The 22181-nt window shown below is 41.3% G+C and overlaps 1 protein-coding gene across 5 annotated transcripts in view; it reads right to left on the bottom strand.

The window, feature by feature from the left end:
* ATP8A1 (ATPase phospholipid transporting 8A1) overlaps nt 1–22181 on the bottom strand; it is a 214562-nt gene that overhangs the window by 75890 nt on the left and 116491 nt on the right. For all 5 annotated transcript variants that reach the window (XM_031435242.2, XM_031435256.2, XM_031435239.2 and 2 more), the window contains 2 exons: nt 13440–13578; nt 10128–10192 (listed from right to left, as the gene is read on the bottom strand). In XM_031435242.2, the coding sequence (XP_031291102.1) occupies nt 10128–10192; nt 13440–13578 (204 nt within the window). The remainder of the gene's footprint in view (nt 1–10127; nt 10193–13439; nt 13579–22181) is intronic.

Genomic DNA, 22181 nt, shown 5'->3' with positions numbered 1-22181 from the left:
TAAGTTCCAGAAACTGAAACATAGCCCATGGCTCAAAACTCAGGGTTTTCCCCAGTTTCAGGGGGTTGTAGAAAACAAGCTCATCAAACAGTTATACTTTCCCTGGAAAGGAAACAGTAAGTGTTTGATTCTGAAAAAAAATTCCTTAGTGATGTGACAGGAAAAAACTAAATGAGAAGTAAGGAGTAGGTAGGGTTCACTACCAACAAAAATTCCAAAACATACTTTTGGATCAGATGTTCTAGAAAGGCTCAGTGTTCTAGAAAGGGCTATAAGCCATGTTACATGAAAAGGCGTCACAGGTAAGTTCATTTCATGGTCTACTGAGAAACTTTTTCACCAGGAGTATATAAATATATTCTAATTTACCTCCTCATTTATTTTTTCATTTGATGTGCTCTAGAAGGCGGTAACGCGGCATCAGAATGGCTTGGGATGAATCACCGCTTTCCCACTTGTGGCCGTTTGCCTCCAGGCAGGTTACTTCACTTCTCTGGCTCAAATTCTTCTCATTCATTATATTGGGTTAATATCTCTTTTGTAGGGCTATTGTGGTGACAAGATGTGCTAACTCAAGTGTCCTGTCTGGTGCATGGCTCAGAGGTGACATCCAAGAAAACTAGTTCGTTTCCTTCCTCTAACATTGGATCTCATAGAGGTGTCAACACATGAAGAAGAATGGTCTGCAACCTGCCAATCACCGCACAGCAACGGTGCAATCCAAGTGGGATATTACTGAGATGACTTCCAGCTTCCTTTTGAAATCTTCCTATGGCAAATTTATTTCAGTCTACCCTTTGACTGCTCACACTCAACTCTCCTAGCTGCTACTTCTTCTACATAAAAGTATCTGGAAACCTGCCTTCCCCCAATTACAGAGAAGATGGCATTATCTCCTCTCCTATGAGCTATTTGGTAGATGGTAGGAGGACAAATATTTATATAATTCACCTGGACTGTTTTCCTTTATCTCTTAATTTCCATCTCCATCCTGATACAACTCTTGAGCAGAAAATAACCCGAAAGTTACAAACTGATTTCGCATTTCTCTTTTAGTATCTATGTTTTTTGCACAGATGACCACATCAATATCTGTTAGACTTTAAGCTCCCATAAAGAATATAAAATTATATATATATAAATGCAGAGTTACATAAAATAGCATTATATGCAAATGAGCAATTCATAAATACTAGGTTGAAAATATGATAAAGAAAACTTAACACTATCAACGTAACTTCTTAGGTATTATTATTAAAAGCAGATAAATAAACTATGGGGTGAAAAAACCTTAGTTTGCCTATTTAGTTTTAATATCTACTATCAGTTAACTTAAAATGTCAAATAACAGGATATATGTAAGAATCTTACACTTTTTTTTTTTTAGCCGTTTTGGTGGTTTGTGGCCCCACCTCATCATCATTTAAAACATGAAATATTTACAAATTTATGGCCAAATGTTTCATTCTTTCTCTATTTTTACACCCTCCAAGTGTTCACACCCTAAAATTACAAGTTAACAGAGCATTCCAAGGACACTGTTAGTAACACATTATGACCATATCAAATATGAACAGTGTTAGCACGTTCTTAAAGAGTGAGTTATGACGCCCATAAAAGCCGTGCAGATAAGCCATTGGGTATTATTTTTTGACAATGTGTTACTGATTCAGTGGAACACTGGACATTCCACATGCCCCTGTGCAACACATGTATCAACCACTCCTGTAGCTACTGCAGGCGATAGTAAGTTGTAAAGCACGTATGCCTGAGAGTAAAGAGAAACTATATTTACATACAGTTGGTCCACTTAGTATTCATTCGCGTCAGGATCACTGGCTCTCTTGGACAGTTTTTGACCAAAAAAGTTTGGTGTTTCTAAACTCCCAGGCTCTATTAGAATATAACATTTAAAAACAAATTCACGTAGATCCAAACCAACATAAAGTAATTTTTTCCAAAATGGGTAAAGGCAGACAGAAGGTGAACTCATTAAAACCATATGGTCAAAGAGGTCTTCTAAAACTGCTTCGTGGAAGGCAGCCAAGCGAATGCATTTAATCAATACATATTGCTAAATATAACGGAGAGGGAAATTGACAAAAAATGTTCATGCCTGGCTGCTATACAGACATGGGCTTTCTAGGGCTGGAGTAGATATAAAACACTGTAATTGAGGAAATGGTCCAATCTCCCAGTAGGGTCATGCCATCTGAAAAAGGTCAAAGGTTACAAAATGGAAGACGGTCGGAAGAGGAAGTTGCAGCGCTGGGTAAATTGCTCTTGGTCCTGGGATAGAGGTTTGAGATTTGGGATTATGATAGGTTCCATCAGGCAAATTACTCCTTGTGAGGCATCTAGTCTCATTTTGCGTTCCCTAGAGAGAAGGCAGAGAAGTGTCCAATCTGGGTCCACATCTATCTTTCGTGTTGGGATTGGGGGCGCGGAGCAAAGAGAAACAAACCCCAGGAAAGGAAGGAAGAGTGAGGTAGGGGATATAATTATATAATTTAAATAGTTTTGTGGATAAAGGCTTTTACCAAAGCCCTCATAGTAATTATTTGAAACCACCACTGAAAGCCTCCTGAACACTTACTTTGAGCCTGGTAGTAAATATTCTCCAGTGGCGGCAGTGACTCACACGCAGAAGGAAGCATTCTGGAGGGGCTGGGTGGGCAGACATTCAGTCTATTGCCTTCAATTCAGCCAGGAAGAGGCTGCTCAGAATATACAACTGGGTTTTTGAAAGTAAGCAAATTACCAAATCAACGGTTTGGAGAAAGTCACATCTGGGGCCTGAGAGAAATTCCTACCCAGAACCACAAAGAAAGCTAATGTTGGGCCCATTTCCCCAATGACTTGAATTAATTAATTAAGGCAGGAATAGAGAGGAATCATTATCTGTTGTGTTTTCTCACTGCAAAACCCAAATGCACACAATTTCCATTATTTCCTACATCTATTCAAATAAATCTATGTACTATTGTTGCTGTAAAATGAAATCTAGGGTCTTCCGTGAATTTCATAAATACAAGATGCCCAAACACCTTCATTTGCTAGAAGAGCATTCCTCTTTCCGCTGCTCTGTGTCCTGGTGGTGAGTGGGAAAGGAGGTAGGGACAAGTTGGAAGATGTGGGGGATGCCTCCTAGAGTGCTTTTTTTCTGTGATCGAGTCCCCATCACCCCTGGAGAAGAAAGGGTTATTTAAAAACAAAAAGGAAAACAGTTTTGGACGTAGAGTGACCTAGGCCAAAATTCAGCACCCCACATGCTCTGTGAACTCAGAGTCTCCATCTGTAACTGAGATAAATACCATGTCCATGGAGGAGCAGGGGTGAAGGCATGCAGACACATCGGGGACACAGGTTTCCTAGAAACTGTCAGTTTTATGGTCCTGCCGACTCATCAGAGGCACAAAGAAGTCCCCAGGCATGGCCTACTCCCCTCAGAAATGCCAACAAGCTGGGGGGAGATGGCAGCAGGGCAGGCTGGTTAGAAAGCCTTTATCTGTAATTCTAGGTCTCACAGGGGTTCTTAGGAAAGTTCAGATGTTCAGCCAAAAACAGAGATACAGAATATTCAGGCTTCCAGGGAGGAAGAATTTCTCAAAATAAACACTATGAATTTGTGAACAACTTCACTTTCTGCACAAAAGCCAAGATTACTGAATTTTGTTTAAGAAAAGGGGACACATTCAGTTTTTATGAGACCAAACGAAAGGTTTGATGGAACTTTTTCAACCACATACTTTGGCTTGTGGCAGACACCATCTTAAATCAGAGGAAAAGAGAACAGATTATTTGTTTATATGTTATTTTCATTTTTTGGTAATGTTTGCATTTTTTTATAAACCCATTTCTCTCAAATGTAACAAAATTGGCTTCCTTCACTGAGAGCTACTTGGAGCAAGCCATGCGCCAAACAGTATCTGAACAGTCATCTTGAAACGGGACGTTATAACAACACAGCTTTGCTTTTGATAGGGACACATTAACACCTTTAAAGTTAAACTAAGATCTTAAACATTTTCAGGCCAAAAACACTGAAGGAGCTTTGCTAATGGTAAAAGAGAATTCACAATACTGAAGTTCCAAAGCTGGCAGTGGAGGAAAACTCGGTGCGGTTTAAAATCTGCCTGACTTATTTTTCAAAGCAATACACAATGCATTGTATTAGACTCACGGGACATATCAAGACAAAGTAGCCTCAATTCTTTATTCCCCCCTCCTTTTCTGGAGTCAAGTCAACAACTTGCTTATTCTGGATTTCTTTCAGGGGCCATTCAACAGTGGCTGGATCCCCAAACAGTGAGGTTTGTCTGCAGAATACATATAAGTCGAGCTAAAAAGGGTACAGATGACAACTTCACCATTTATGTCATGAATGCCTGGAAGTTAGATCTGAAGCTTCCATGGTGTTAGAAAACCAAATTTAGCTAGAAAAAAAAAAAAGAGGAATCCCATAAAGAGGTTTCTTTTACCATGGTGTTGAAAAATGTATATTCATATGCTTATTAATATCAAATGTGGTTAACAATTCATTTTCTGTAAAATATATGAGCGAGGGAAAAACACTGGTATCCATGATCAGACCTGGCTGGCTCAGGTTCATATTCTCAATTAAGCAGAGAAATTTAAGTAGTGAGAAGGGCGGCTGTTTAAAAAATCACCTCTTACAGCAGCTGGCAATGAGGAACTCCCCTACCACCAGGAATTATAACGATAAAAGAAATAATAATGACGACCACGATAATGGTCCATATATCTTAAGTGCTTACATGCCAGACATTGTACTTAAAAGGTATTGTTTTGCTTAATCCTCACAGCAGCATCCTAGAGACGGGTATTATTATTACTCCTGCTTTATAAGAGATTTATAAGAGTCGCTGGCAATGGAGGCCCAGAAAAATCTCATTGCTTAGACTCTGGAATCCGATGACTTGGGTCCATCTTCCAGGGCCACTTAGCGCTCAAGCTGAAGTTACCTTTCAAGACTGGGCATGATAGTACCTGCCTACTAATGTTTTTCGGTGAAAATGGGATTATTCCTGTAAAATCCTTGGTCCAGTACTGAGCACAAAAAATAAGCACGTCAGAAACCCAAGCTAGTGTTTTCCTCATGACTACAACAGCAACGCACAGAACCCTGCGGGGGCAGCAGGGTTCCCCTCCCACAGACAGTCAGAAAGCCGCATTCTCCTGTGGGATCCCTCCTCTGCTTCCCATACGTCAGAGGCTGACTCCTAACCAGGCTAAAGTGGAATCTTTACAGAAACAGAAACTGAAAAACCTGTGCCCAGATGATCAGAGGGAGAGGTGGGCATGGCTTCTCAGGAGTTAAACTTGGGAACACTGGAAGCCTTTTGACATTGAGTGGAGGAAAATTTATTTCTCTAAGTTCCTCACATACATATTCAACCATCATTCCTGCTGATTCAATAAATAAATAAAATAGTCAATGGTTTTCCTCTCTGCACTCTTTTGTTTCCTAGGGAAGCCAGAGAGTAGAAAAGAGGAGAGAAAAACAAGAAGAACAAAGCATAGATCCAGCCGTACCTCCTAGGACAGACCCCATAACTCTCCACAGAAAAGCAACACGAGGAGAGACCAAGGTGAAGAGTGTATCATGTGAGACTAGAGAAAGATCATTCTGGCACCTACAGAGTTAACAGCATAAGAAATTATGGTTCCTCCCTCCCACCCTAGACTTGACAGATGAGGGTGGTAAAATCCTAAGCTACCTCAATGAAACATGCCTTCAATTTTATTCTTCCTTTTTAGAATAAAGGTAGACCATATCTATTAAAAAAAAATAATCTGGGTCACCTGAAAGTATTTCCAGAGATTCTCAGAGTTGGTACACTATGGAGGATTTAATAATAGAACCATCACACTCCTTCGTATAACGTAAACCCAATCCTTCCAGAATTGTTTTACTGCATTGTGAAAGACGTGAATTAGACACTGGGAGCTAAAGATAGGCCACGCAAGAGGTTCCCTAGTTCTTAGCCCACAGGTTTAGATGTTTGCAGTTTAACAGACATATTTTGAACAAATAATTGCATGGCCAACTGAAGATATAAAAGAGATGCTGGAAGAATCTGGATCTAGGTTATTCAGTGGAAGGGGTTTCTGAGGTATTTCCTGGGCACTGCTGTAGCATTAGGGAAGAAGTACAAACTATTCTTCAGTCTCCAGGAATCTGAAATCCCAGCCTTTGCAGACCCTTAAGGAAATGTCTCATATCAAGAACATAATTAGGACCCCTATTAAAGAGGTTCAAAGTAGCACGATAAAAAATTATACAAGTTACCTAAATTATCTACTTATTACAAATACCTAATAGATTTTGATCAGGTCTAGATGACTCTTAAAGATGCTTATCCAAGAAAGTCTTACTTTCTAAATGAAAAAAAATATGATCAAGCTTTTTAAGAAACTCCTTTGTGGACACTGTCCACACCTGGCAATGGCTGGGCAGGTAACTGGGTGAGGACACCCTGCATTGCTCTCAGGCATCAGTGGGCAGGGGAGGCTGCTCGCGCTATGAAAGAAGTTGGGAACAGCCGGAGGCAGAAAGGCCCGTCGGATTTCTGAATTACAATTGCAGAGTGAAACCTCTACATAGACCATTTTCCTACAAAATCACGCAACATCTCCATTTTATACGTGCCATGCCCTGGCTAACCATACCAATGTCAAGAGGGAACATTAGCCTCACTTTACAGGCAGCAAACGTGGCTCAGAGAAGTCTTCTCATTTCAGTTTGCTCATCCAGGTAGAGCCGAACTGTGCCCTTAACCACTATGCTATCACACAAGTAATCTGAGTACACATTCATTAAAATTGTCACTTGACAATAATTTACACACCCACAATTTATTTCCTATTATATTACTCCCTAAGACATTATGTACCTAAGTTTATTACCTAAATGTTAATGACTCTCTGTGCTGATGGAAGGGTAATCCCATTTTTAATTATTATCAGTACAATGTAAACACATAGGATGCTCCTCTTTTCCATGGCAATGAAAAAAAAAAAGATTTACCCACAGTCATTCTAATGATTTGCCTGAAATCTCAGGCTTGGGTTGCAGGACACAAGATCTGAAGGAACTATGATGCAACGTGATGTTTCCTTCCCTGGGGGGCAGCAAATGAGTTCCCCACAGCAGGTCCGACCCCAGGTGGCCAGAGCTGTAAAGTCACCACTTAACTCCCTGGGAGAAAACCTTCTGCAGACAGCGAGACAACCTGTGGCAGTCCGGAGCTGGATGAATCAGTGTTAATGCATTCAGCCCCAGGCGCTGCCTGTGACCTTCCACACCCAACCGGCGACTGAATTGCTAAGGACATGTCTAATCACTTTGCTTTTCATCAGATGTGATTGACTACTGCCAAATTTAAACCTACATACAACTTTTTTTTTTAAAAGGAAACTCTTAATTAAAAATTATTCAGTGCCTCACTCCTCAAGCATTTACGGAGTACTACCTATGTGGGAGTGAGAGAGAATGGCAAATCACAACAGTCAGACGGGGTCCCTGCGTGCACTGAAACTATTCCCTTGAGACTCTGTGTTTGCTCCTGTAGAAACAGGTAATAGAGCAAGTATCCTTGAGGTGTTTATTGCTTCTGAGTTACCATCTTGGAAACTTCAAAATGAACATAAATGCTGCTGTCTTAACAACACATGATTCACTACATAGAACATCCCCAGCATTTCGGTTTTCTCTTTTTACTTGATACATTACTATTTACATCACTTGATACTTGAAACACTTCAAGAAATGTGTTTATCCAAGAGTGGGAGAGAAACGATGAAACAGATGAAAACAAAAGAAGCGATGCCAGCACAGCCTACACGAGGTGGAAGCCTGGATCCCGATGGAAGGATACCACGTCAAATCACGCGCGACTTGCCGTGCTTGTGCCTCAGCGTCACTGGCCCCACTTCTGATTTCCCTCGAGTGTCAGGCACCCGTGCACCACCTGTACCCAGGACGCTGACAAGGGCCTAATGGGCTGCAGAGGTTATGCAGATGCTCACAACGCTAAGGTTTCTGCAACATGGTGAGCAACTGGAACCCAGCTCTGGAACCCCCTCTGATGGCTCCTTCTCCAGGGACCCCTGGGATCGGTCTCCCTGAATGTCACACCACATCGCTGGCACTGGTGCCCCCATTTCCTCCATCCTAACTCTTATCCTTGTCTCGTGCCTGCACCCCATGCCTCCCCACCCCTCCAACTTGCCTATGGACAACGGCTTCTATGCTTCACATCTCTTGCTCCCCTGGCCTATGGAGGCAAATTCTTAAACCTGACCCAGCTTTCTCCACAGTTGACCTGAGTCACCTTTCCAGTGTTAACCCCCTCTGTCATTTCTTTACTGGTGCCTTATAAATACTGTGCCACCATTAAAATGAATTATGTAGCTTCATATATACCATTACAAAACAATGGCTAAGATATAGTAAGTCAGAAAAGCACAGTACAGTATAAAGCAGTGTGGACAGCATGCTGTAATTTCTGTTTAACAACAAAGAACGTGTCCACAGACATGCACACGTACCCCTCAGATATGGCAGAATATCTATGGATGCACACACAAGACTGGAACCAGTGGCTGTCCCTAGAGAGGGAAACTGGTAGCTTGGGTATACAGGAGGCGGGAGAGTCACTTTTTACCACCTATGCGTTCCCTTTTTGTGACTTTAAAATTTTACATTCTGTGCCTATATGCATCCAAACAAAACACACTTAAAAATTATAACCTTGTGTTTAGTTTTAATGTTCCTCTTTCATGCCCCCAATATGCCTTGCACTTACTTGCAGTAACTTTCTGCCTGTTTCCCTTACTCACCTCTATGTAACTAAATGCCACTTACTTTGTGCATAGTTCCTTAACTTTAGGATATTTTCACAGTTGCATATAGTTCCTTAAACGTCACGATACGTTCATAGCATGCTACCTACCTTATTTACATAGCTATTTTGTACTGATACTTGAATACATTTTACTTCCCTTATTATTTTTAAGCATTTGGAAGGCTGGCTTTTTTGTTTGTTTGTTTTTGTTTTTAGGATTAAAGCTTGGTTCACAAAAAGCACTTCTCCAATAATGAAAGATATAAACAACCCTCATGATTGCAAAAGCATACATGACTCTTCAGACTACAAGGTGCTCAAAGATGTCACAAGAAAGGGAAGAATATCACATGGATTGCTTTAAGGACAAATAGTGAAGAAATCATCATTCCAATTTGAAAATCAGAAGCCAAATACTTCTCACACTTAATTCCCATCTTATATCCAACTTCTGAACACTGGCCTCTGCATCACGCCTTCCACAGAGCTGGCCTCTCGGCTTCTCCAACATCTCTAATTATCAGGTTTTCTCTGGGCTGCTCTTTGCGTCACAATGACTATTTCAAGCAGCTGTATCATCACCTCTCCGGTTCTGTCTTCCACCTTAAATTACACATAGTCACCCTTCCTTTAGAATATTTGCAGGTCATTTGATCTACATTTTTTTGGTTAACTCCTAACAAATCTTTCCCCCTTTCCCAGATATAGTATCATGTGATCACAGTCATGAAAAAAAGACATCCTAGGAATTTATATTTCAGCCCAAAAGTTAGGACATTAAAACAACAACAACAACAACAACAACAACAACAACAACAACAACAACTCTACTATTGGTTACATGGTGTCACTCAATAGTTTAAACATTTTTTTTTAAAGAAGCAAAATATTAACACTGAAAGCTAATGCAGTTATTAAATGCTTATTATACAAAATGCTCAGGTAGATACAAATAAGTTGCAGTCACTCAGTAACCTCCTGACATAATGCTTTTGTAAAGCAGCTTTTCTGTTTCACAACATTAAGCAAATCATGTAGCAATTTCTTTGAGCTGTCACAGATACAAAGCTAAAATCTATTTACATTAAGGGTTCAAAATAGTACAGATTATGTTCCAGCAGAACAATAGTAATAAGATATTTTTAACTTCAGGAAAAAAAAATACTCCACGGCTATCTGAATATAAAATAAAATACTATAAGATAATTAAGTTATCAAAGATCTTAAATTTTTTTAGTAAAAGACCATCTTACTTACATCAAGAGAGCCTTCATTTATAACAATCATTCCCATGTTCTTCCTCAAAAGTTTGCAGGAATGTCCTATGTCCAAACAGAGTAAATTGACATAATTAATTTCTCTAGAGAGAAGAGGTGAAAAGGTTAAAGTGATATTACTAAAAAGTCTAAATTTTATTTAATTTTACCCATTTTATTTGATAAAATTAAAATTTTATTTTATTTATTTTTTTTTTAAGGAGTGATGGCAGTCAGCTGTTTTCCTGGTTTGCAGGAAGTTTAGAAAAGAAATGCTCTTGCTGGTTGTAAGAGGGATAAGATACAAGGACCTCACCTGCCTTTCTAAGACTGTCTTGATAAACCAGTATGGAAAGAGATGGGTAATGATTCTCAATGTCCTGAAAACTGATAAATGCGGATGGAATATCCCTCCTGATGACCAACATGAAGAGCAGAAGACGGGCCAGTGGTGGTTTTGGGAGAAGGGGGCAGGGCGGTTGTCTGGTCATCTCTTGGACCACCGATCCCACCCCTATCTCCCTGCCCTTGGACTTTTATGACAACCTCTTCTCTCCTGCCCTCTCCTGCTTTGCTGCACTTGCTGAAGAGCAAAACCACTTGCTGATTAAACCAACTCTGCCTACTCTGCACCTGTCCACCTAGAGCTGAACGTGGCTGTAGAAAACCAGGCAACCCCGCTGGCCCATCTCACATTTAAAACAATACCATCTACACTCACTCCCTTTGTGATCTCATTCCTTCCCATGCTTTTAAATACCATCGAAATGCTGACCGTTCTAGTACTCATCTCTCCTATTCAGACCTCCTTCCTCAACTCTAGACTCACATGCCAGCATCCACTTAACAACAGACACTCAGGTATAAAATAGGCATCTCAGACGTAACACATCTGAAACCAGGCTCCTGCCCTCCCCCTAGAAACCCCGCTCCTCCTCTAGTCTTCCTCATTTTGGTTAATGGCAACTCCATCCTTCAGTGGCTGAGGCTAAAAGACTTTGAAGCTGCCCTTGATTCCTTTCTGTCTCTCATACCCAACATTTAGTCTATCAATCAATCAATCCTGTTGGCTCTATCCTCAAAATACATGCAGAACCCAACCAATTCTTACTTCTACTGTTAACACCAGGTCCAAGCCACCACCACATCTCACCTGGATTCACAGAATAGCCTCTGGCCTTCCTGCTTCAACACTTGCTTCCCTTTGAGTCCACTCTCAGTCTAGCAGCCAGATTCATACAGTTTTTTTGCTTTTTTTTTTTTTAAACAGGAAAGTCAGATCAAGTTTTTCTTCTGCTTAGTTCAATACCATCCAGTGGTTTCCCACCTCACTTAGAGTAAACACCGAGTCTGCACAGGTCTGGGAGGCCCCATCCAACCTGGGCTCTGTTACGCAGCTGATCTCTCCTCCCACCCTCGCCCTGTGCATTTCTGCTTTTTTCTCTAGGACAGAAGACAGCTTTCCCTAATCATCTGATGGACAAGGCCCCCTCCCCTCTCAGGTGGTTCTTCCTGACCTCCCGCTGTAGAACTGAACCCCTCTGTGCCACGCCCTATTTCCCCTTGCCTGCTTTCTTTTTCTTTAGAGCTGTTATTGCCATCGAAGATACTCTGTGTTTTTCTCATTCACTTTTACCGTCCGTTTCCCTGACTAGGATCTTAGCTCCACGAGGGCAGAGACTCCAATATGTTTTGTTCCTTGTTTTTAACTGACACCTGGCACCATACACACCATCAGTTTGCTGAATGAATGAATGAATTCACCTTCCCTCCTCTAGGAACAATTATGGCCCAAGAATCTAAAAGTTGCATATTGCCAGAAACCACCACCATCCTGTCCTTTTCATGGGAACTTTCATCATGGCTACAAGTCTGGACCTACCTGGAGGGTGGTTTACTTTCCCACATACCTTCTCCCTCCACCTGCAGTCATGCTGCTGGGTCATATCTGTGTCCCCAGGTCTCCTGTATCTAAACAATTCTTCATCCTGTACATCTTCCTTCCATGTTGCCTCTAACACCAGTGATGATTTTTATAATCCAAATTAACAACTTGTGTGGCCTGTAGACTTAAACTTCTACTACTTAGCTTTCTTTTAAAAATCAATTTTCCTCAATTTACTATCAATTTAGAGTATTTTACTATTTAATACAAATACTGTATTTATAAATACAGTATTTACCACAGAATACTGTGATTACTTACATTCCTAAAAGGAATATTAGTTTAATGTGTTTTAGATAAATGACACTTAATGACCTTCTAAAAATGTGGTTTATGTTGTGAATACCCCTGAAATGGTTTCTTCCATTTGGGGAGAGTTTTGTATGTAATTCATATCATCAGTATTATCCATTATCCTCTGGATAATGGATTCATGGTGCTCAGGCAACATATTATTACTGAACTTGGAGGGGGAAAAAAGGTGGTATTTTTCCAGCATATTATTGGTACTTCAGGCCTCCAACAGCAAATATTAACTTTCTCGTCGGGTATAGACCGAACTGTGTCCCTATTTCCTCATTCATGTGTTGAAGCCCCGCCCCCAACATGAAGGGATTTAGAGACAAGGCCTTTAAGGAGTTCACCAAAGTTAAAGGCGGTCCCAAGGGTGGCCCTGATACAGCAGGACTAGTGTCCTTCTAAGAAGAGGAAGAGACACTGGATGCTCTGAGAGTATTCACAGAGGAAAGGCCAGGCGAGGACACAGGCGGCCACCTGCAAGCTTGGAAGAGTGGCCTCAGGAGAAACCAATCTGCTGACATCTTGATTTGAACTTCCAGCCTCCAGGACTGTGAGAAAATTACTTGCTGTCATGTAAGCCGTCTAATCTGTGGTGCTCTGTTACGGCAGCCCACGTTGACTCATACCACCTCTTTCTGCAAAACTGGAATTAACTGTAGGATGGATGAAAACTGGCAAAAATCTTACTTCCTATCTCAGAAATAACCTTTCACATAAACAAATGTCAGTGTACAAGCCTGCCATAACCCCGGTCTCCAGACTTTCCCAGACAACTGCAGAAAGGTTATCTGCCTGTGACAATCACGGATGGAAGGCGGGAGCAGGCAGACACACAAAGGTGAGGGAGGGCATTATGGGCTGCAAGAGCTGAAGTCTGGCTGCAAATACAGTCGCTGCAACTTTAAAGGGCCATCGGGGCCACAAGTAGACAGAGAAGCCCAATGACACCACAAATACGGAGATCTCAGAGTAACACATCTTTCAAATCTTGAAATATTTCAAATCTATCTTCTAAAATATATCAACAGGTTAGAAAGCACCATTTAAAGTGTAAGTTGGATGAGTTACCAATGTTAATGGCCGTTTCCTGCTTGTCTCCCGTAAGGATCCAGATTTTGATGTCGGCTTTCATTAGAGTTTCTATGGTTTCAGGCACTTGATCTTGTAATTTATCCTCAATGGCTGTAGCTCCAAGTAGCTGAAGATTCTGGAGAAAAAGAGTGAAAAATTTTGAGAAGAAAAAATAAAAACAGTTTAGATTCTTTCAGAACAAAAAATTGAAGCGTGTACATGTTTTAAAATCTGAGACTAAGTGATAATTCATGGATTTAGTGTAAATTCCATCTCTCCCATTGAGTTGTCTCTCTAAAGGACCCTTGACTTTCATGCAGTACTTTCGGCAGGAGACTGAGGCTCCCTGAATTACCTGTCTTGCCTTACTCCTCTCCCCGAGGTAAGGAACTGATTCTAAACACAAACACTCACACACACACACACACACACACACACAGAAGGGGGAAATCAAAAGCAGTTAAAAAGAAGTAGGCAGAGGCTAAGAACAAAGAAAAACAAAAACTATGGAAGATCACCGCAGTGAAGAAGCAATCTAGTTGCCCTGCTCAAAAAAGAGTAAGGTTATATGCTGACACTATTAACTTGTAATCCGATGCCACAGCAGGAAATGTAGACACAATATACAATCAGAAAGAATGAGGACAGGAGCAATAAAAGCATTAGTCGCTGTAAGAAAGAACAGGCTGTGTTTTTCACATGGTTCCATGTTAGTTAGTAGGAGGTCAGAGTCTATTAAAGACCTCTTGCTCATTAGACGGTATTTTTCATACAAGACCAAACACAACCAAAACATTCTGTGGAAAGCTGTTCTAATCTCTCACAAAGAAGAATGGCTTCTTGCTCTCATCTTCCTAAACGAAGGTAAATAAAGAGAACAATCTCTTGGCTGTTAGGGAAACCTGGTTTGCCAAATGGAAACAGGTAACGGTGTTTTTGGTCTTAAATACAGAAGAATGTGCAACGAAGGACCAGTGATGGATTGAAATCTTTCTTTCCAGCCTGTTACCAGGCATTATCACTCGCTGGGTACCCTTCCCGACCGTGTTCTGCAAGCCACAACCAACTGATTCTCAGTCTTAGCCTGTTTCCCCATAACTTAACCTCCAGTGTGTTCTACTTCCGGTGTTATTCTTCTCAACCATTTTCTCCTTTCTCAACTTCATTTTTGTTTAAAATATCAGACAAGGACAGAATAGATAAAAGGGAAATAAATGCTGTGATTAGTGTTTGGCTTTGTAATAACAAAGAAAGCAACAAAGAAATCATTCCACTTTCTATTTGTTCTCTAATATTAAGTCTTATTTACTTTTCACCAAAATGCAAGTCTAAAAACAGTCCCAAGTCTTGGTGGGCATGGAAGATAAAGTTAAATATATACACAAACGTGTAAGAGTGAGTGTGAATAGTTAATGTGTATTACTTAGGAATGTTTTTGGCTATAAATAGTAGAAAAATCAGACTAAAGCTGCCTTAAATAAATTATTTAAAGAATATTTATTAATTAAATAAATTCCATATTTTGTATATAATTAGTACTGAAGTGGGTAGTTGTGGGTATAAGATTGTTGGCTTGACCATATTTCAACTCATTCTCCAGACCTCTCTCAATGTCTCAAGGTGGCTGTTGCAGCAATAATGATAACAGCCACACTTAAGAGAATAAGGGGGTAAAACCAACTGTATCCATCTCTTACTTGAAAAGCAAAAGGGTTTCCAAAAGCATATTTCCAAACACTGCAACTGGCCAGATGGTGTTACACGGCCATCCATCCCTAACTATCGGTGTTTATCTTGTCCAGCCTCCCTCGTGGAGGTGGCAAGTTGGGACGGGGATGGGAATAGGTATTAACTGGCCAGCCCACAGCCTCTGGCACAAGGCTCACATAGAGGCGGGCATGCGTGTGCATCAGTGCTTGCGCGTACCTGCAGCAAGTGTTTTACATGTGCAGGTGCCTGCACAGAGACACATACGCAGCCCCCCTATTGCCCTGAATGGAAAGCCTGGCTCGTCCTGTATGTCCAAACTCAAAAGCTACCACTTCTTTGAAGTTTTCCCCTCTGCTGTGTTCTGACAGAACTTTGCTCATCTTTACACATCTTAATTTATCATATTAAGATTGGATGTTTAAATGTATGACTCTGGTAGCTTTTGTCCCAAAGTAGGGACCATATCTCCAGGCTCCTTGTTTCACAAACGAGGAGACAGAAGCCCAGAAAGGAGCAATGATTTGTCACAGTGACATAACTTGGTAGATCATGGAAGGGCAGGGCTTGGGCCAGGATCCTCTGTACTGCCCGTGCCGTGTGTCCCTCTCTGTCCCTGATGGTGCCCAGTACCGTGCTCAACTCCCAGTCTCTGTTGGCTGAAGTAAATTCAGTTGGCAACAGTGTATCAAGGGCTAGTGCTGACTTCTCTATGTAAGTACCTCTCTACTTAAGTAATGAGTAGGAGGACGAAGGAACAAATGCAGCTCCTGTTCTGGATGTAGACTTATGTCCCTATTTGGCCTGGGGGGCGGTGAAGGGCCCCAGACTGGAGCATAGTTCTTGTAAGAATGCTGGCCTTGGCACTAAGTGCTGATGCAAGGAAGGCCCTGTGAGACGAGATGCACCACATCAGATTCTGGGGTGAGGCTAAGTTAGGGCTCTGAGAAGTCTCTGGTCTCTGACCACCTATAAATACAGTGCAATTTTAAGTTGGGAAAAAAATAAAGTTGGGACCATATCTTGTTCACCTTTATATTGTGTCTCCAGAATACTGACAGTCAGCGTTGGGTATATTTGCTGAGTGGGTGAATGACCAAAAAAAAAAAAAAAAGAAAAAAAATCCAAATGCTATAAAGTATTCTAGACCACTTTCTCTTCAGTATATTCAAATAACTTCTATAGCTATTAGATACGCTTGGTGCATGACTTCTTAGTATATAAGACAGGAGGGCAAATTTCCTTCTTTAAAAAGATGGCGTTATTTTATTCTCTTTAATGGGAAGCAGATTTGAAATCTATCAAAACCCGATGAATGATCATCATCAAGAAGCTCAAGAATGAGAAGGAAGAGCAGCTCAGCATCAGCGGTGCCAGCATCACAACTGCTGCGTCTCAGGCTGAGGCCACGCTGCTGCTACCAGTCCTTCCAGCTCCTCTCAGGACATCAGCAGCTAAATCACTCTGCCCGACGTCCCGGGGAAGGTCAGGATATAGCTGTGTTCAACTGTTAGCTACTCTACAGAAGGCACAATAAGATTTTAAATGACCATGAGGGTAGTTCAGTCATCCAAGCTCTCAAAGTTTTTAAACCAAAAAGTTATTTTTTTGTAATTACGTTTCACAAAACCCTAGGGTAACCAGATAATATGAGAGCCAAGTTATGAATACATTAATTAAAAACGGATAAACAAATATATTGGTATATGTTCTAGTTCCACTCTTTGGGGATGAATGTGCTGGGGAAGCATGCGGGTATACACTACCCTGCAGAAATCTAATAAAAATAAAATGACTGCACTGGGGAGATCACACTGAAAGCATATTTGAAAGAAGGGAAGCACCTGGTTTTGCACAGGTAAAAAGGAAACGTTTTCTAAACTGGGCATAAACAATATAAAATACCAACGAGGCAGGGCCAGCAATGTGTAGGCTGAGAAAAGTTACAAGGAGGTTAACTTGGAGTGTGTTGGTGACTAGGATAACAGGAATTTCTAAAAACGGTAGTGAAATGTTTCCGAATATTTGGCAAAATTGCAGTGGGTCTGCTTTGATGTCTACGAAAGAAAAAGGTGTGTTTGCAAGCCTGTTAATTTCCCCTTTATCCCAGGAGCTCCTCCAGCACAGCACTTACTAATTTTAGTGCAAGGCTCCCCAGCCTCCTTTCCTCTGGCCCTGGTGTCATTTATTGTGAGATTAGATCTTGAGTGATAGGCTGTTCTGCCTCTGGAAATTAATATCTTTAGCTACATAATGGTCGTTAGGAAAAAAGATTTGAACTTTGCGTGCTTTTCCTGATCATAACACGAGAGTGTTCAGGCTGTAATCAATTTCATCCCAAACATGTATTACCTTACACAGATGGCCACTAATGGCCACTGTGGGAATTACATAGTCAGCAAGTGTTGAAACGGGATAAAATTCCCATGGCATTTATGGAATTAAAAGAAAAAAAAAAAAAACTTCCAACACTAATTTTACTTTCAAAATGTCACTGTGCCAAAAGTTATAAAGGTTTCAGCTGATGGCTCTTTGACATAATATAGATTTAGTTATCACTGAAAAATCATGGAATAATATTTACCTACTAAAGCCCTCAATAATCTTTTTTTCTCTTTTAGATATTCATAATGTATGTAGAGCTTTTAAAAAAGGGATATATATAAAATTTCTACCCTAGTGAAGATAAAAAGCTTCCTGTAGAGTATTCAAAACCTGCATGGTAAAATGAATTGTGACAGATTTAGAAATTGTTTTTTCTCAATACATGTACATGCTAAATAACAGAACCTCAAAATAACATATCTGTGTATTAGCAAATATTTTGTCTGGACTCAGATTATTTCGTATTTTTAAAAAGTTTGTGATGTATTCCTAAATGAGAAAAAGCATAATAATCAAAGTCATGCCAACTGGGCTCCAGATTACAACATGGACTATTTGGCAGAAGTTTCTTTAAAGACAAATGAAAGAAATAATGCTGGTAAATAAAGTTTTGTCACTGGAGTGAATATGGATAAATACTAGTAACATTTGGTAACCTTTATTTCAACATGAAATAAGATTGTGACTAGGAAGATGAAGAAGTATTTCCTTAGCTGAGAAATACCAGATACTGCTAAGGGCTTCACATCGATTCGTTCAGTTCATAGCTTCGGGGAGGCTGAGTAAATTATGTAAGGTCAAATCGGGGTACAGCTGAGCTAGGATGGTAAGAACAGAACACCAAGAATCAATACACACCCCAAGGCAGTGAGTGGGAAGTGAAACCGAGATTCAAAGAAAGCATTTTATGCAAATCATCAGGTTTTGAAACATTTGTCTCTGTTTTCAGGAATATTCTGTTTCTATGACTGGGTCTCAGCCTCAGTCCTGAGGCACTCCTGCCAGGTGGACCTGCTTCCTGTTTCCACCTGTGAGCCCCAGACTCACACCTGGGACTGGCCCCTTTCCAAGAGCACATGTGAGCTTGTCTCCATTCACTCACAAATGTACACGGATCAAGTAGTTCTGGGAAAGATGGAGGGTTGCAGCCATGAGTCTCTTCCTTCCTGGCATTTGCATTTTAGAATCCATCCTTTGGATTCCTCCCTGCCTTGTTTTCCGCCTGTACTCCCTTGCCTTTTGTTGGTATCTGTTTCTCCTGGACCCTGGCAGCCTGGCTGTCATCAAGCCCCAAGTAATTAGCCACAGGGCCAAGAGTGGAGAGCGGTGGTCTTCATGTTTACCTGAAGGGCTTGTCACACACAGATCGGTGGGCCCTATACCCAGCATTTCTCTCTGAGTAGGTCTGAGGGGAAGCCTGGAAATGTGCACTGGTGACTCCTGGTTTGAGGACCTAACTGCTTGACTTGAGTAAGGATGACAAACCTTTCCTGTAAAGGGACAGGTGGTAAATATTTCAGGGTTTGAGGGTGGTACACTCTCTGCTGCAATTACTCAGGTCTGTTGTTGCAGCATGCAAATAGCCAAAGACAATCTGTAAACAAATGGACGGAGCTGTGTTCCAATAAAACTTCATTTACAAAAGTAGGTGGTGGGTGACTGCGGTTCTTGTGCTGGTGTCTGCAGACACCTGAGGCAGAATACTTCTGAGCAGCCTGTCCCTGCACCGGGCTCCATCCTGACTGATTACCCTTGGTATTTCCTTGGTCAACTCCTGCCCTTCTTTCTTAGCCTGGCCTTTGGTCCTCTGGTCCCAGTTCTCTCTCCCATCCCAAATTACAGACAAAGCCTCTTAATTGTAATACAGGACTACCCCCCAGAGAGAAACACTGGCCTCCCCAAATAATCACATTACTGTATGCTATATCCTATCTTAAAAGTAAGCACAAAATTTTCTGTGAGTACAAAAGATAAACACAGGAAGTAAGTATTTTCTTAGTCTGGGTGGCTCAAAAAAAACCCCATCCAACATGAGTTAACATTTGACCTTAAATCCTAAATGAAGAATTAAGAGTTAGCGAAGCACTCGGGAGAGGTGGGGAGGGATGGGGGAAGAAATTCCAAACAGAGGAAATCACATGTGCAAAGACAGAGGTATGTGAAAGCATATTGTGTTTGAGAAGTTGCCATTTAGTCAATATGGAACCAATAAAATGAAGCGCGGTGTGCGGTGATTTAAACACTACTAATTTAATAGGGTTGTTCTGAGGATGAAATTGGATCAGTCATCCCAAACTTTGAGTAGTAAGCTGGGAAACTGATGAGCCCGGAGAAGCCAGCAGGGAATGGAAATTGAAAGGACTGTTTCACGTTGAGTATTCCAAAGGCAAAGGGCATCTGGGGAAGAATCTTAGAAGGGGAGCGACAGGATCAGATATACGTTGCAGAAAGTTGACTGGTGGCTGACTGGGGGTGGACTGGAAGGAATGGAGGGTGCAAGAGCAGCCAAGAGGCTGCGGCAGCCATCACCCTCTTTAGCTTTAGAATATGCTGGCCCTGGTGGCCCCGGGATTCTCAGGGTCATTCCACAGCGCTGGCTGTCATAGGCTGCCGGACTCCCCTCTGTTCCGCCTTCCACTGGCATCTTCACTCTTGTGCTTCTCAGCATCTGTTTGTCCACAACCCGGGGGTTTGATTTAGAAGGAGAGAATCTCGTACCTCTTCCTGTTCAGTTTAAGCCAGGTTAGAGCACACTAAGATCAGAGCACCAAATCTGGAATGGCTCACTGGCCTGCTTCTGGAGAAACCACGCAACCCGTTAATTTTCCCAAGGCCAAGAAATATGCTTTAACTTGGTTAGTTTTCGAACCACAGAAATCACATTTGAACTCTCACACAGCCAAAGGCTTGCCAGATAAGGTCAGAATTCATACACCCAGCTGAAAAGAATCAGGATTCGAGAGGCAGTTGGGTGTAGCCTGCAAAAACAACACATCCATCTTATCTGAGTCAGAAGACAGCAATACCCAGGGTGGGAGTCTACGGCAAAGCATTTGTAATAAGGGATCTATCCGCCAGGAAGGAGAAGCATGTGATCAGAGATCCAAGGGCACATTAAGCACTTTCAACAAGACCCAAAAGGGTGCACCAAGGCTGCCTCGTTCCCTAAGCAGACAGGTCCTGCACATGCGATGCCGCCCAACCCCAAGTGCAGATCTCATGATTACTCAACTACACACGCAGTTACATTTTATTTCTCAAGTCGCCAACATTTTGCATACATTCCTGCTTTCTTCTAAACCATGCTGGCAGAATAACATATGGATTATTAACTCGGGATTTGGAATTAAGACAGAACTGGGATTTGAATCCCTGCTGCGCCAATGACTGAATCTGATCCTTCAGCAAAAAACTTAACTTACCTAAGAATTTCTACATCAGCAAGATAAGGCTATTAATCTGGATGTAGTAAGGTAGGAAAAAAACGTTGAGTACCTACCCAAGACATAGGTACTGTCCAGATTTTTTTGTATGACACATTTGCTTTGCAAGTATTAATAAATTATATACATTGAAAAATGCAAAAACAAATTGTAAAAAGGGTGAGATAAAACAGAGGTAGAAACTGAAGTTATATCATTTTCTTGCTCACTCCAGCAGTTCATTTTGTGTACCTCACTTTTGAGGCCCTTGAACTAAACTATCACTAACTGCTCAGGGTAGGGAGCAGAGGACTTGGAGCTTAGTAAAAATGCTCAAAAAGTGGCAGGTCTTCTCAGTAGAGAAGCTGACAGACTGCAAATGTTCTTAAAGCAAACAGTAAAACAGGAAACTACTGGAATTTGAAACCACGAAATCACCAGTACATCATGTAAATTTTCATCTAGTACATTTCAGTTTTTAGTACAAATGAAAAGTGATATTGGCAGCTACTAAGAATAGAAATGGGTAGTTTTATCTGAAAAAGCGTTCAGTTCTAATACAGAAGTGACTGTGCATTTGGCAGTCATAAATGTTCAAGAAAGTCCTGTTTTTCATTAAGTTTTATATTTCTCTAGGAATTCTCTAGACCGCTCGCTGCCACATGTTGTGAAGGGTGCTGGACTGCTGTTAGTCACACCGAGCATGATGGTTGATCTATATTATGCCACATCCAGGAAGTCTTTAAAAAATCCCGGAAATGAAGGAATCAGAAATAAGGTTAAAAAATAAAGATCACTACCTCACTGTCCTATCTCAGTGCCTGTCACAGGCCCAGGGCACTAGGCCATGTCGGGAATGGCATTTTCCCAGGTACCAGTTCACTGCCTTACCTCCCAGCACTGAAGCGAAGATGGGTTTTCCCAGCCTCCTCCCCTGCTGCATCCCCAGAGCCCACTGCAGAGCCTGACAGGTGCTCAGGCCAACGCTGTTGAATCTTTCCAGCCCAGTGCTTCTCACAGTCAAATGTTAAATCATGTGCAAGAAAGGGTTTTAAAATGACTGAGTCTAAATTTCTGACGAATGCCTTTTTAAAAATCATTAGCTATTTTTTGTAACACATCCTTAAAGTAATCCTCAGTGACACGTAACTGAAATCGATGTCCACAAGGTACAGAGAGCATGACTCATATGGGTGACAGCAGGCAGGCTTCGTTAAGCCAGCGC

The sequence above is a fragment of the Camelus dromedarius genome, chromosome 1 (genome assembly GCF_036321535.1).
Source record: "Camelus dromedarius isolate mCamDro1 chromosome 1, mCamDro1.pat, whole genome shotgun sequence".
Classification (NCBI taxonomy): Eukaryota; Metazoa; Chordata; class Mammalia; order Artiodactyla; family Camelidae; genus Camelus; species Camelus dromedarius.
Note: the sequence above shows the minus strand (reverse complement) of the source record. Positions and strands in the feature narration are given on the sequence as shown.